Below are 11,783 nucleotides of genomic sequence, written 5' to 3' on the forward strand. Positions count from 1 at the left end.
GCACGGCTCATGTAGTCAGATATAGAGGCGGAGCCTTTGGATAAAGCATGAAGAGAGGTTTTGAGAGTTCTTATTTGAGTTTTTGAACCAGATGCATACTGGGTTTTCAGGCGAGACCACGCCTCAGACGCCGTTGTAACTCCAACAACTTTGGATAGGACTGATTCAGAAAGAGAGCTAAGTATCCATCCAAGAACTGTCTGATCTTTGAGAAACCAAGCCGAATAAGCTGGATTGGGGACACTATTGATTAGTTTTGGTGGAGGATCAGCTGAGCCATCGACATGATGAAAGAGTTTTTGGCCATGAAGAAGAGGTGTGATTTGGGTTTTCCATAAGAGATAATTAGTGGAGGTTAGTTTGATGGTGACATGATTTTGAATGGACGGGATGGAGGTGGGTGTGTATGTCATGGTGGAGGAGGAAAAAGAGTAGAATAAAGAAAAAAATCAGAGTTTGCAGGCTCTGATACCATAAAGAGAAACAGTTATTGGTGATAATGTGATACACTTTGCTATTCATTGACTGTGTATATATATACAGATTGTACGGAAAATATAAATGCCTACAAATCTGGACACTAATGATAATTGAATCCCTGATTTAGTGCAGTCAAATCCCAAGAATAGGTGAGAGGAGATCAAGTCAAGATATGTGGTTATCAAGATCACCGAGGAGGAAACTAGAGGTGAATTATGTGTTAGCCATGGGTGTGTTTTTGTATGATGCTATTTATCAAGTTATAGATGGTTGAGTTATTTATTAATAAAACTGAGGGAAAAGATCTCTGAAGGATGGAGTCTTTAATCCGGTCGGGCCCATTAGTCGATTCATCACGGAAACTAGGAGGAACTCCTTACAGTTCCTTTTTGGTTGTGATTATGGTTCGGTTTAGTGCTTATGTCTGTCGGGTTGGCTCTTTGGAGTGCTTTGATGGTGTGTGAAGCGATAGAGTCGCCATCTTAATTTGTTTTTATTTTTGGGAAAAAGATTAAGGAAAAAACCCCATGATGGACTCCATTTTTAGTTTGCCTTTTAGGATAAAATGCACTAGGCTTGAATCATTGGGTTCAGGGACTAGGTTTTCAGCTTCTTTCGAAATGAATCAACGATTTGGGTATTAATCGAGAAATCAAAATATTGTTTTGCATGAAAGTCAGTTTATCGATGCATGAACATACTTATAATGCATGGCAATTATAGACAAACATTAAAAGCATAATTGAAATATAAATGTGTAATTCGGAGGGGAGTCTAACTCTAGCCTCGTTTATTGAGGATTCTAAGTCGTGCGACACATTCCCCTAAATCCCGACTGGTCATTTTGGTCGGTGGCTGCTACCTAGGCTGAAATCTGTAAGTATGCCCTCGTACCTCGTTTTTATGAGGATCATGGTGTACTGTAACACCCAAACACAACGTATGTAAGGATAAATATTTCCGAGATGCTACATAACATATCATACATGTCCATGAACAGGAGTATAAGTCACACCATGTGTTAAATAGTGGTAACCAGTATCAGAAACTTTCTTACTTTTCACATATGGTGATATGTAAATATACACATGACCAAACATAATGTAAAAGTTACTTATTACATGATGCACATTAAAGAGTTTAACTCTATTGCCTCCTAGTGCCAAAATCTAAAAAATATTAGCATTTTATATGAGATACTACTCAGTGAGTAAAACCATCATAAGAAGTATTAATTATATAATAAATACCAAGCATCTTAATCAAGGCACACAGTACACTCCCAATAATTCAGAAAATCTCAAACTCGAAATAGAGTACAAATATTACATCATTGTCACTAACAGAAATAAGAGTTAGATGTATACCATCACACAAATGAAATATTACTGAAGCTTAACTTAGAAGCATGATGCAGATGATTGTCTGATTAATTATGTTATGAATTGTCAAACCAAAGTTGCCCCAAGTATCAGATAACAGATTTCAGATATCAAATTTAGATGGTCAACTTTCAAATTAGATATTTTGAGCATGTAGCTCTAGATTCAGATTTTGAGCCTATAGCTCCAGATATTAGATTTATGAGCACGCAACTCTAGATAACAAATTTATGAGCACGCAGCTCAAGAAAATAGATTTATGAGCACGCAGCTATAGATACAGATCAGATTCACGAGTTGATAATGACAGTCATAAATTTCTTTTATCTTATAACTAGAGTTTGACAGATATACAAACATAGATTGATTAGGCTCATCGGCCTCAGCATGGTGCGTACCTTTTTGCTTAGCTTACCATTTTCTAGGATAAGAATATGAGGATATGTGTTTTTTATGATTTTTCCCTCAATGGGAGGAAAGAATCCAATCGAACGGGCTTTGTTGATTTTATTTAATAAATCAGTTTTGTTTATTTAACCCATTTGGTAATCCTTGAAAAAAAAATATTCTCTTACTTTGGTAGGAGTTTTTATTTTTTGGAGTCGCCACTCTTATTAGAAAAAATTCTTGAATTAGTCGATTCTTTGGAATTTGACTAACTCGATTTTAAACCAAAGATAGGATCCGGGAGTTAGGTATGATATGAGAAGGTGTTAGGTACCCATATCGCCCAGTTAAATTGGGCTCCTCATTGTCCATTAATTCACAATTCACTCAATAATACCATTAACTAAAAAAAGAGGTGTAAATACTTTTGATGCACTTTTGGTGAACATGTCGTTCAAGCATATTATTGTAAAGTGTTAATCAAACACGCAAAGAAAAGAGAGGAGGTGAAAAGAATTATAATCCACACCTAGAATACATTTCTACCTGATTGCCCTCCAAATTTCTCTATACCCAATAATTAACTACAAACAAGCATTAATTGAGACCCATTAAGGTCTATTACATTTTGCCATAATATAACATTAAAGCATAATAAAAACATCCACAAACATAACATAAACACCATTTGTAGAAACAAAATCATACATTAACCATCACTAAACATTCATTCATTCACAAATGATTAGATGATGCATGTTCATGGATCGGTCCTTGGCACCTGCATTCGGGACATTGTTCCATAGTTTCAGCTAGGAAGACTGGGATTTACTTTCTCCTTTTGAACTCAACGGGCTGAGCTACTATCAGAACATTCGGGTCCAACCCGGATTGTTGCAATGGTTGATTAACCATTTTAACCCTTCAGACAACTTATTTCATCATAACAACTTAAAGATTTGTCCATTATTTGAAGAGTTTAACATCATTTTCGGGACAATGTCCATGACCAAAGAGGTTCCTGTGGTGCCCCAGTTGGACATTGATCCCACTTCAATGATTCGGCCTATATTCAGTTTCTCGACTTATGAGATTCTGTCTTATGACTTCGAAGTCGACATCGTGCCCTTGCACCGCTTGTAGATCATGCATTGGGTATGGACCGCACTAAATCATACTGGCCTCCACTTGTCTGTTTCTGCATTCTGAGTAAGTACTTATTACTCAGCGGCATTGACGGCTATAGAAGCCTTTGGCTGATGCCCATAGTCAAGCAGATGGCTAGGTGACACACGTCGTTTCCACTTATTCTCACTGAGACATTTTCTTGGCTGGAAGAACATGCTCAGGACTCTAGTTCGGCACTTGGTCCTACGGGAGCCCGCTTCTACTGCAAGTAAATGCATTTTTATTTTCTTCTTCTTTTTTATATGCTCTAACTTTTACTTAAGCTGCCCTTTCGGGGTTTTCGACTTAACGAGCTTTTCTTTTCCTTTGTTTTTTTATGTTATATATTTTTTTTCTTATGCATTTGCAATTGTGGGCTTATGAGAAGCTCCAGGTGATGGACCTCTTCTTCAGACGATTTGAAGTTTGACTATAGGCTGCGAGTCTATGTTTAGTGTCATCATCGTCTAACTGGCAACACTGTTGAAGACTGGACTGCTATCTTTCAAGATCTCACTCTGAGGGTGTCTGATGGACTTGCCCCTGGTGGTATATAGAGCCAGTCATAATTTCTCCTTAAATGCTCTGTGTGCCCCTGTGTGGATTGACTATGGCAGTGAATTATCCCTGTCGTTTAGTGAGGCAGTACGGTTGTCATCAGGCTATCCCTGATTACACTCAATTTGAGGGTGGACTTATTACCCAGCGATTTCTGTCTCACTTTATTTCCACCTGGCATGATTGCACGACTATACCCATTTCTGATGCGGCTGATGCCTCTTCTTCAGACTTGTACTGCTCATGGTTGTATGCTTATTCTGAAGTCGGTGCTGATTCTGAGTTGACTGACTTATTGACTGCTAGATTTCTATTAGGACATGGCATGTAGATGCTCTTATCTTGCTTTCTAATGATATGTAATAGACATTGCAATTATATGAATGTATGCACTTATTATGAATGAAATGTCTTTTACTTGAAAATACTTGATTTATTTCTTGCTATTCTATTTCACCAAAGTAAATTCACATCATTTGCATATTAACAAAAACTTAACATAACAAGCTTTGAAGTTAATAAAGACACAAAAAGGTGAATTTAGTAATTGGGCTTTGCCATAAACGTTTCGAGTAATGCATAAAATTTCTTCAGTCTATCCAAATTGACTGGTTCAGTGAATTCATTGCCTTCCATGTTTGGTAACTTCACTACACCTTTTGAACATCTTCTTGATCAGAAATGGACCTTCTTAGTTAGGTTTGAACTTCTCGCTTGGTTCATGAATGTTTGGCTGTGTCTATTTCAAGACCAAATCTCCCACTCTGAGTAGCTTTGGATGAACTCTCTTATTGAAGTGTTTAGCTATTCTCTTTTTATATAGCTGATCCATAAATTGGGCATTAAGCCTCTTTCATTCTAGGAGTGCTAATTCTTGATAATGATTCTCTGCCCATTGACATTCTGAAATCTTGGATTCCATCATTATGCGCAAGGATTGCACTTCTATTTCTGTTGTTAGCACGACTTACATTCCATATACTAGAGAATAAGGAGTTGCCCCATTTGCAAATTTGGCGGTGGTCATGTAGCCCTACAAAGCATATTGTAGCTTGCTTGCCCAATCACGATGATTTTCTACCATTGTCCTCATTATCTTCTTGATGTTCTTATTCGCAGCTTCCACCGCCCATTAGCTTGTGGTTGATATAGTGAAGATTTATGATGCTTAATTCCATATTTTTTCCAACAGCGTCTTCACTTCCACTTGGACTGAATTCCATTATCCGTCACTATATGATGGGGGATCCCGTATTTGTAGATCAGATTCTTTTTAATGCATTTGGCCATTTGCTTAGCGTCGATGTTCTTGAAAGACTCTACTTCAACCCATCTTGACAAATAGTCCATTGATACCACTATGGATTCGTGCCCATTAGAAGCAGGTGGTGAAATCTTGCCAATGATATCTATTCCCTAAGCTGCAAATGGCCATGGTGAAATAGAAGGATGTAATTATAAAGGTGGAATATGACTCAAGTCTCCAAAATTTGGCATTCGAAGCACCTTTTCATAAAAGAAATACAATCCTTTTCCATTGTTGACCAAAAGAATCCTTATCTGAGAATCTTCTTAGCTAGTGCTTTTCCGCTCATGTGGATGCCGCAAACCCCTACATAGATCTATTCCATAATTTCTTTAGCTTCTTTCTTTGATACACATCTCAACAATACCCTGTCTGACATTCTCTTGTACAACTGACCGTCCAAGACTGTAAATTATAATGCCAAACAGTGTAGAGCTCTTCTATCATCTCTAGTAGCTGAATCGGAATAAATCCTCTTAGTCATCCACTCAGGACATTATGAAACCATTATTGATCCTCTTTCTCTACATCCATAATTCTCTCTCCTTCATAACATGGGATACTATCCAAAGACATCATAAAGGGCTTTTTAGGCATAACCGAAATCTTTTCTTAGGCTGATGCTAAATTTGCCAAAGCGTCTGAAACTCAGTTCTTCACTCTACTTGTGTGTATGAAGGTTACTCTTTTGAAGTTTTGAATAGTAGTGTGCAGGTAGTTACTATAGGGCTTCAACCTGTCTTCCTTGACTTCCAAATTTCCGTTAGCATGCTCGATTACCAGTTTTGAATTACCAATAACCTCAACTTCTTCAACTTTAATGGAAATCAGAGCTTCTAACCCAAATAAGCAGGCTTCATATTCTACCATGTTATTCGTAACCATAAACCACAATCTCTTCAACATTAGGATAACCTCTCTTTGTGGAGATTTTAACAAGGCGCCTACTCTGGCTCCTTTGCCGTGAGCTGAACCATCAAAGTAAAGCTTTCATCTTTTCTTCTCTATCAAGTTCGTATGTTCATCGAGAAAATCATTTTTTCAGTGTTCATTGTCTTTAACTGGATGTGCTGCTAGAAAGTCTGCAACTGCTCGTCCTTTGACGGTTTTCTTCGTGGCATAGTCATTATCAAATTCTAATAACAGGATTAACCATCTTGCTAGTTTTCCAACTAGTGTTAGTGTTACATATAAATATTTGACCAGATACATCCTTGAAACTGCTATGACTTTATAAGACTGAAAGTAGTGTCGAAGTTTTTTAGTTGCCCATACCATTGCTAAGCAAGTTCTTTTAATCAAGTTATATTTTTGTTCGTTTGGAAGAAGCTTCTTGCTCAAGTAGTATATTGCCTTCTCAACACCAGCTTCATCAGCTTGTGCTAACATGGCTTCAATTCCAGCATCTTCTACTGTCAAGTACAGAATTAGGGATTTCCTTGGTTTTGGTGGGTATAAAGTCAGGGGACTTGACAAATATTTCTTGATTTTATAGAAAGTTGTCTAGCAGTGATCGTTCAACTTTACTGATTGATCTTTCTTAACAACTTGAAGATTGGATCACATATGATAAACAACTTTAATATAAACTTGTTGATATATTGAATCTTTCCCAAAAAGCTTCTCACTTGCTTTTCTGTCTTGGGCGGCTCCATCTCTTGAATTGCCTTAATCTTGTCGGAATTGATCTCTATTCCTTTTGGCCTTACTATGAATCCTAGCACTTTTCCAGAGGTTACCCAAATACACACTTCTTCGGGTTCTGCCGTGTAAGCACGCTCAATTTTTCCCAACAATAAGGAAAGAATTGAATCAAACAGGCTTGGTTGATTTTATTTAATAAATTAATTTTCTTTATTTAACTCATTCGTTAATCCTCGAAAAAAAAAAAGTTCTTACTTTAGTAAGAGTTTTATTTTTTGAGTCGCCACCCTTATTAGAAAAAAATTTCGAATTAGTCAATTCTTTGGAATCAACTAACTCCATTTTAAACCAGAGACGAGGTCCGGGAGTTAGGTATGATGTGTAAAGGTGTTAGGCACCCATATCGCCCGGTTAAACCGGTCTCCTCGTTGTCCATTAATTCACAATCCATTCAATAATACCATTAACTAAAAATGAGATGTAAACATTTTTTATGCACTTTTTGAAAAACATATCTATCAAGCATTTTAATAAAACATCAAACATAAACGACCAAAGAAGGAGGAGGAGAAAATATTACGAACCACACCTAAGATACAATCTATCCAAATACCCTCCAAATTTTTCAATACCTAGTAATTATTACAAACGAGCATTAATTGAGACCTATTAAGTTCTCTTACATTTTGTAATAAAACATTAAAATAAATCATAACAAAACCATCAAAATATTACAAACACAATATAACAACATTCAGAGAAACAAAATCATACATCCACCATCATTAACCATTTATTCATTCAATAAATGCTCAAATGATGCATGTTTAAGTTACAAAGATAACAAATGGAAGGTTAGTGCAATAAAAACATAATACATTAAGATAAAAGGCATTAATATAAGAGACAGAAAGATAAAGTGCTTGAAAAGTAAAGGACGGGCCTCGTTAACTTTCATTCGATCCGTTCAGGATACAAAGAACAAAAATGTAAAACATATTACAGGTTACAACCATGAAAAATTTTTTTTACATGTATTTTTACAAGATTGATATAGAGCTCATGAAAATTAGAACCGAAGTTCTATAAAAATGTTTTTATTGTAATAAAATAAAGTTTTAGAACTAAAATAATATGTAGACTTTATGGTACATAATACTATATAGGTTTTGATCAATTTTATACTCCCTCCGTCCTGTATTGTTTGGTTTGACACCATATGTATTAAGAATTTAATCAACAAAAGTTATTGCTATTTTTTATCCTTAACTCATTGAGATATTAATAAAAATTTTTCATTTAATGAATAATCATAAAAGTTATTATGAAAAAAATAATTATTTACATATAAATATTACAAACATTTTGGGATATCCAAAAGGAAGAACAAGCACACAAAATGAATTAGAGGAATATTATTTTTTTCATATTTAAATGATAAAATATATTTATATTATTTAAATACTTCTCAACCATAAATATTCGAATAAAAAAATCTTAGTATAAAATAAAATTATCACATGTAAAAATACTACTTAAACTTTTCAATTGACGTCAATAAAAAATTCATAAAAAATTTCAAAATCATCACGATTGTGATTTTATAAATTAAATAGTTAAAAATTATTATTTCGGTTCCATTCAAATTGTCAGTAATTAGCATTTAAATTGTCAGTACTTTAGCGTTTCTTTTATTCCACTCTAAGTGGCATATTAATTGCATTTTTCAAAATCCAAGAAAGTATTTATTATATTTATAATCTTCTACCCTTATTTAATGAATCATTCTGTAATTATAGAGTACAATATTAAAAAATTAGTAAAAAGGTACGAAAGTAATTTGAAATGTAAATTTTGTAAAACCAAGATGAACTCATATTTTTTGTATAAAAATCTAAAAAATGACGGTTTGGGTAAAACAGAGAAAGTAATAATAAATAAATGTAATATTAATAACAAAACTGAAACTTTTTTTTTTTTTTTTTTTTGTCAAAGAAAGAAGCATATCCGATGGGCTTTGGCTACAGAAGACATTTGTTATACAATTTACAGGAGTAAGAATTGATAACAAAAGTTAACAGTAAAATAGACTGGAATGGAATCTTCAGAACATGAAAACTTTGGTGCAGAAAAGGAAAGTACTTACTGAAAGACCTCATTATCTAGGATGTTGATTTTGGAGCTGCAATAGCAGCATGGCGTTTTGCTCGTTCATCTGCTTATCAGATCAAATACGCATATCTTCACATTGAGTCCAGATCCAGATCCAGACAATGCAAGGCGATGAGTTGGTTATTAGTTGTATAATTCTATTTATTAGTTAATAGTACTGCCAGTCATTTTCTTTAATGAAATACTGGTCCTAAATACACGACAAGTCACACGCTGTAGCAATTATACCAAATTATCAATCAATTTCTTCTTTTTATTCTATACAACCCTACACAAAAACAATAACAGAATATGCAGAATACATTTTGATGTAGGACTAGGAGTAGAAGTGCAGACCACAGTATGCATTGAGTTTTAACTTGACTGCTCTTAGCAAACAAGGATTTGGCAAAGCTAGAAAACAGGAATATTTAGCTTTTCCAAAACCATGGTTTGCAAAACATAGACTCTCTGAATGCAGTTTCTCACAAGCAACTAAAACACAGCCAAATGAACACTGCAGAGCTTCAGAGAGGCCTCATATCAACCATGTTATAAAAAATTATTACTTAAAGAAACAGATTTTTATTCTGAATTAGATGTTTCCTATACCTAACTCAACCTTTTGTCTGCTTCCAAAGAAAAAAAACCTAAGAGTTTGTCTATTTGTGCAATCTAATTTCATGGAACCTTCGCAAATACTATAGTACCAGCCAGCCACAGTTTTTTTGAGGTATTGGGGATGGAGTTCACATTGGTGGGTGATATTTAAAAACTATGTTATTCAGTCATTTCCTACAAGCAGACATAAACATCCTACCAAATTAACAATGCAAGAATAAATTAACATTGCAAAATTTATAGACACCATAAGAATGATAATCAAAACAATTGCAAAATAACTTCTGCTTGAGCAAGCAAGAAGCAAAAATACACCATAAATGGCAGCTATAAATAATGGAAAAGCAACAAAGGCCTTCACAATTTATATATGTAGCCTTTTAGGTATTCACAGTTATTGGCAATATAAGAAAATATGGATGCTCAGACTAGCTACTTGACTAGCTAGTTGAGAGATTAATAGTACAAAGAGGACATCAAAGAAGCCAAGAATATTACCAATAGATGCCAAACAGAACTCCAGAAGAACCAATGAACAACGATTTGTAATCTTTTCTCCAAATGCGGGATCCTCAATGTAGAGACCAATTTACAAGTCACGCATAAAAACATACCATCCCAATTCAACCATCAATGCACTTAAAGCCTCTACAAACCCACAACCAAATCCCAAATAACACAGCACAGATCACCAAATCCAGTATCAAAACCACCCAAACATGCTTCCTCCAAATCTGTTTAGCCTTTTGCTTGCTATCACCCAAATAAAATCCACCAACATTTTTATGTGTCATTGAGACTGAGAAATCCCTATTCCCATTATCACTTACATGATTTATCTTATTAGTCATCACTGCAACACCACCTTCCTTCAAATTATGATGATCGCCGTTTGCCTCTCCTCCTACATCACTTCCACCACAACCACCACCGCCAACACAACCTAACGGTCTCTTCTTCTTCTTCTTCATCGTATTAGTTGGCGTCAAAAGCAACGGTCTTACTACTCCTCTTTTCCCGCTTGTCGAATCCAAGCTTGGATTTCTAATCTCCCTCGACACATCCATCAGAGAATCCACCGAGTCCACATCCAACGAAAGTATCTCGCGAAAAAAAGGAGAAAATTTACTTTGAAAACAAAGGGAAGTGAGCTTATCAAAATCTTCGATTGGATTGGAAAAAGTTAACTCTTCAAAAGCCATTTTTACACGGTCTAAGAACCAAAGCGACTCAGATTTTTCAAGATCTTCATCGAAAATGACAAAATAGGCAAAGGGATCATTGATTAAGAAGGTATAAGTCTTTTTGCGAATGGTATGGGAGAAGATGGAGTGGTGAGGAGGGATTTTCTCTACACATTGTTTAGCTATGGATTCGATTCCTGGCTCTTTGGGCGAAGAGAATTCCGTTAGAATTGTGGGTCCTTTTGCAATGCAAGCGTACAAGATGAGATCCGGATTGGAAATCATTTGCTGGGTTTTTTTTTTTTTTTCTTTTTCTATCACTATCTTGTCTTTCCCTTTACAGACAAATCAAGGAAAAGCTTAAATTGGGAGAGAGAATGGGAACTGAATAAGAGAAACAGAAATTAAGCATTGCAAATTTTTCACTCAATTTCTTGGGTTGATTGATTTTCGAAAAAAATTTGGGATGCTATTTAATGCTTGTTGGTTTCTCTCTCTGTTCCTGTTCGCAGCTCTGCAAATTTCTCTAGGGTTTGGAAAGGGCAGAGAGAGAGAGAGAGGAACAGAATTAGCTTCCTTCATCAGAAGGTAGAAGAAAACAGAACAATGGCTGCCTACGTAAAGTAACCCTTGTTTTTCTTCTTAATTACTGATGTACCCTTTTTTAATTCTTTTTTTTTTAATTTTAAATGCCAGTTTTAAAACTATTATCTCGTGTCGAATTAAGAGAATGGATCGGTTGACAGACAACACGTGGGATGTACAAAACACCTACGTTGGAACTAACAGGTAGGATAATTATAAAGTTTGACATCATAGTTCATTAATTATTTCATTTTATGCGGTGGATGATAATATCCCTTTTCACATAAGTGGTGAAAGTGAAACCAAAGATTATAGTAC

General features: G+C 35.2%; 1 protein-coding gene across 1 annotated transcript; it reads right to left on the reverse strand.

The window, feature by feature from the left end:
• Window positions 1-9,914: 9,914 nt before the first annotated feature.
• Window positions 9,915-11,490, reverse strand: LOC149496169 (phytolongin Phyl2.2-like). Its single transcript, XM_089722137.1, has one exon. The coding sequence runs from the start codon at window positions 11,163-11,165 to the stop codon at window positions 10,320-10,322; it is 846 nt and encodes a 281-aa protein (XP_089578263.1). The 5' UTR covers window positions 11,166-11,490; the 3' UTR covers window positions 9,915-10,319.
• Between the last annotated feature and the right edge of the window lie 293 nt (window positions 11,491-11,783).

The sequence above is a fragment of the Jatropha curcas genome, chromosome 5 (genome assembly GCF_041381405.1).
Source record: "Jatropha curcas cultivar XTBG-Jc1 chromosome 5, XTBG_Jcur_1.0, whole genome shotgun sequence".
In the NCBI taxonomy this organism is placed as follows: Eukaryota; Viridiplantae; Streptophyta; class Magnoliopsida; order Malpighiales; family Euphorbiaceae; genus Jatropha; species Jatropha curcas.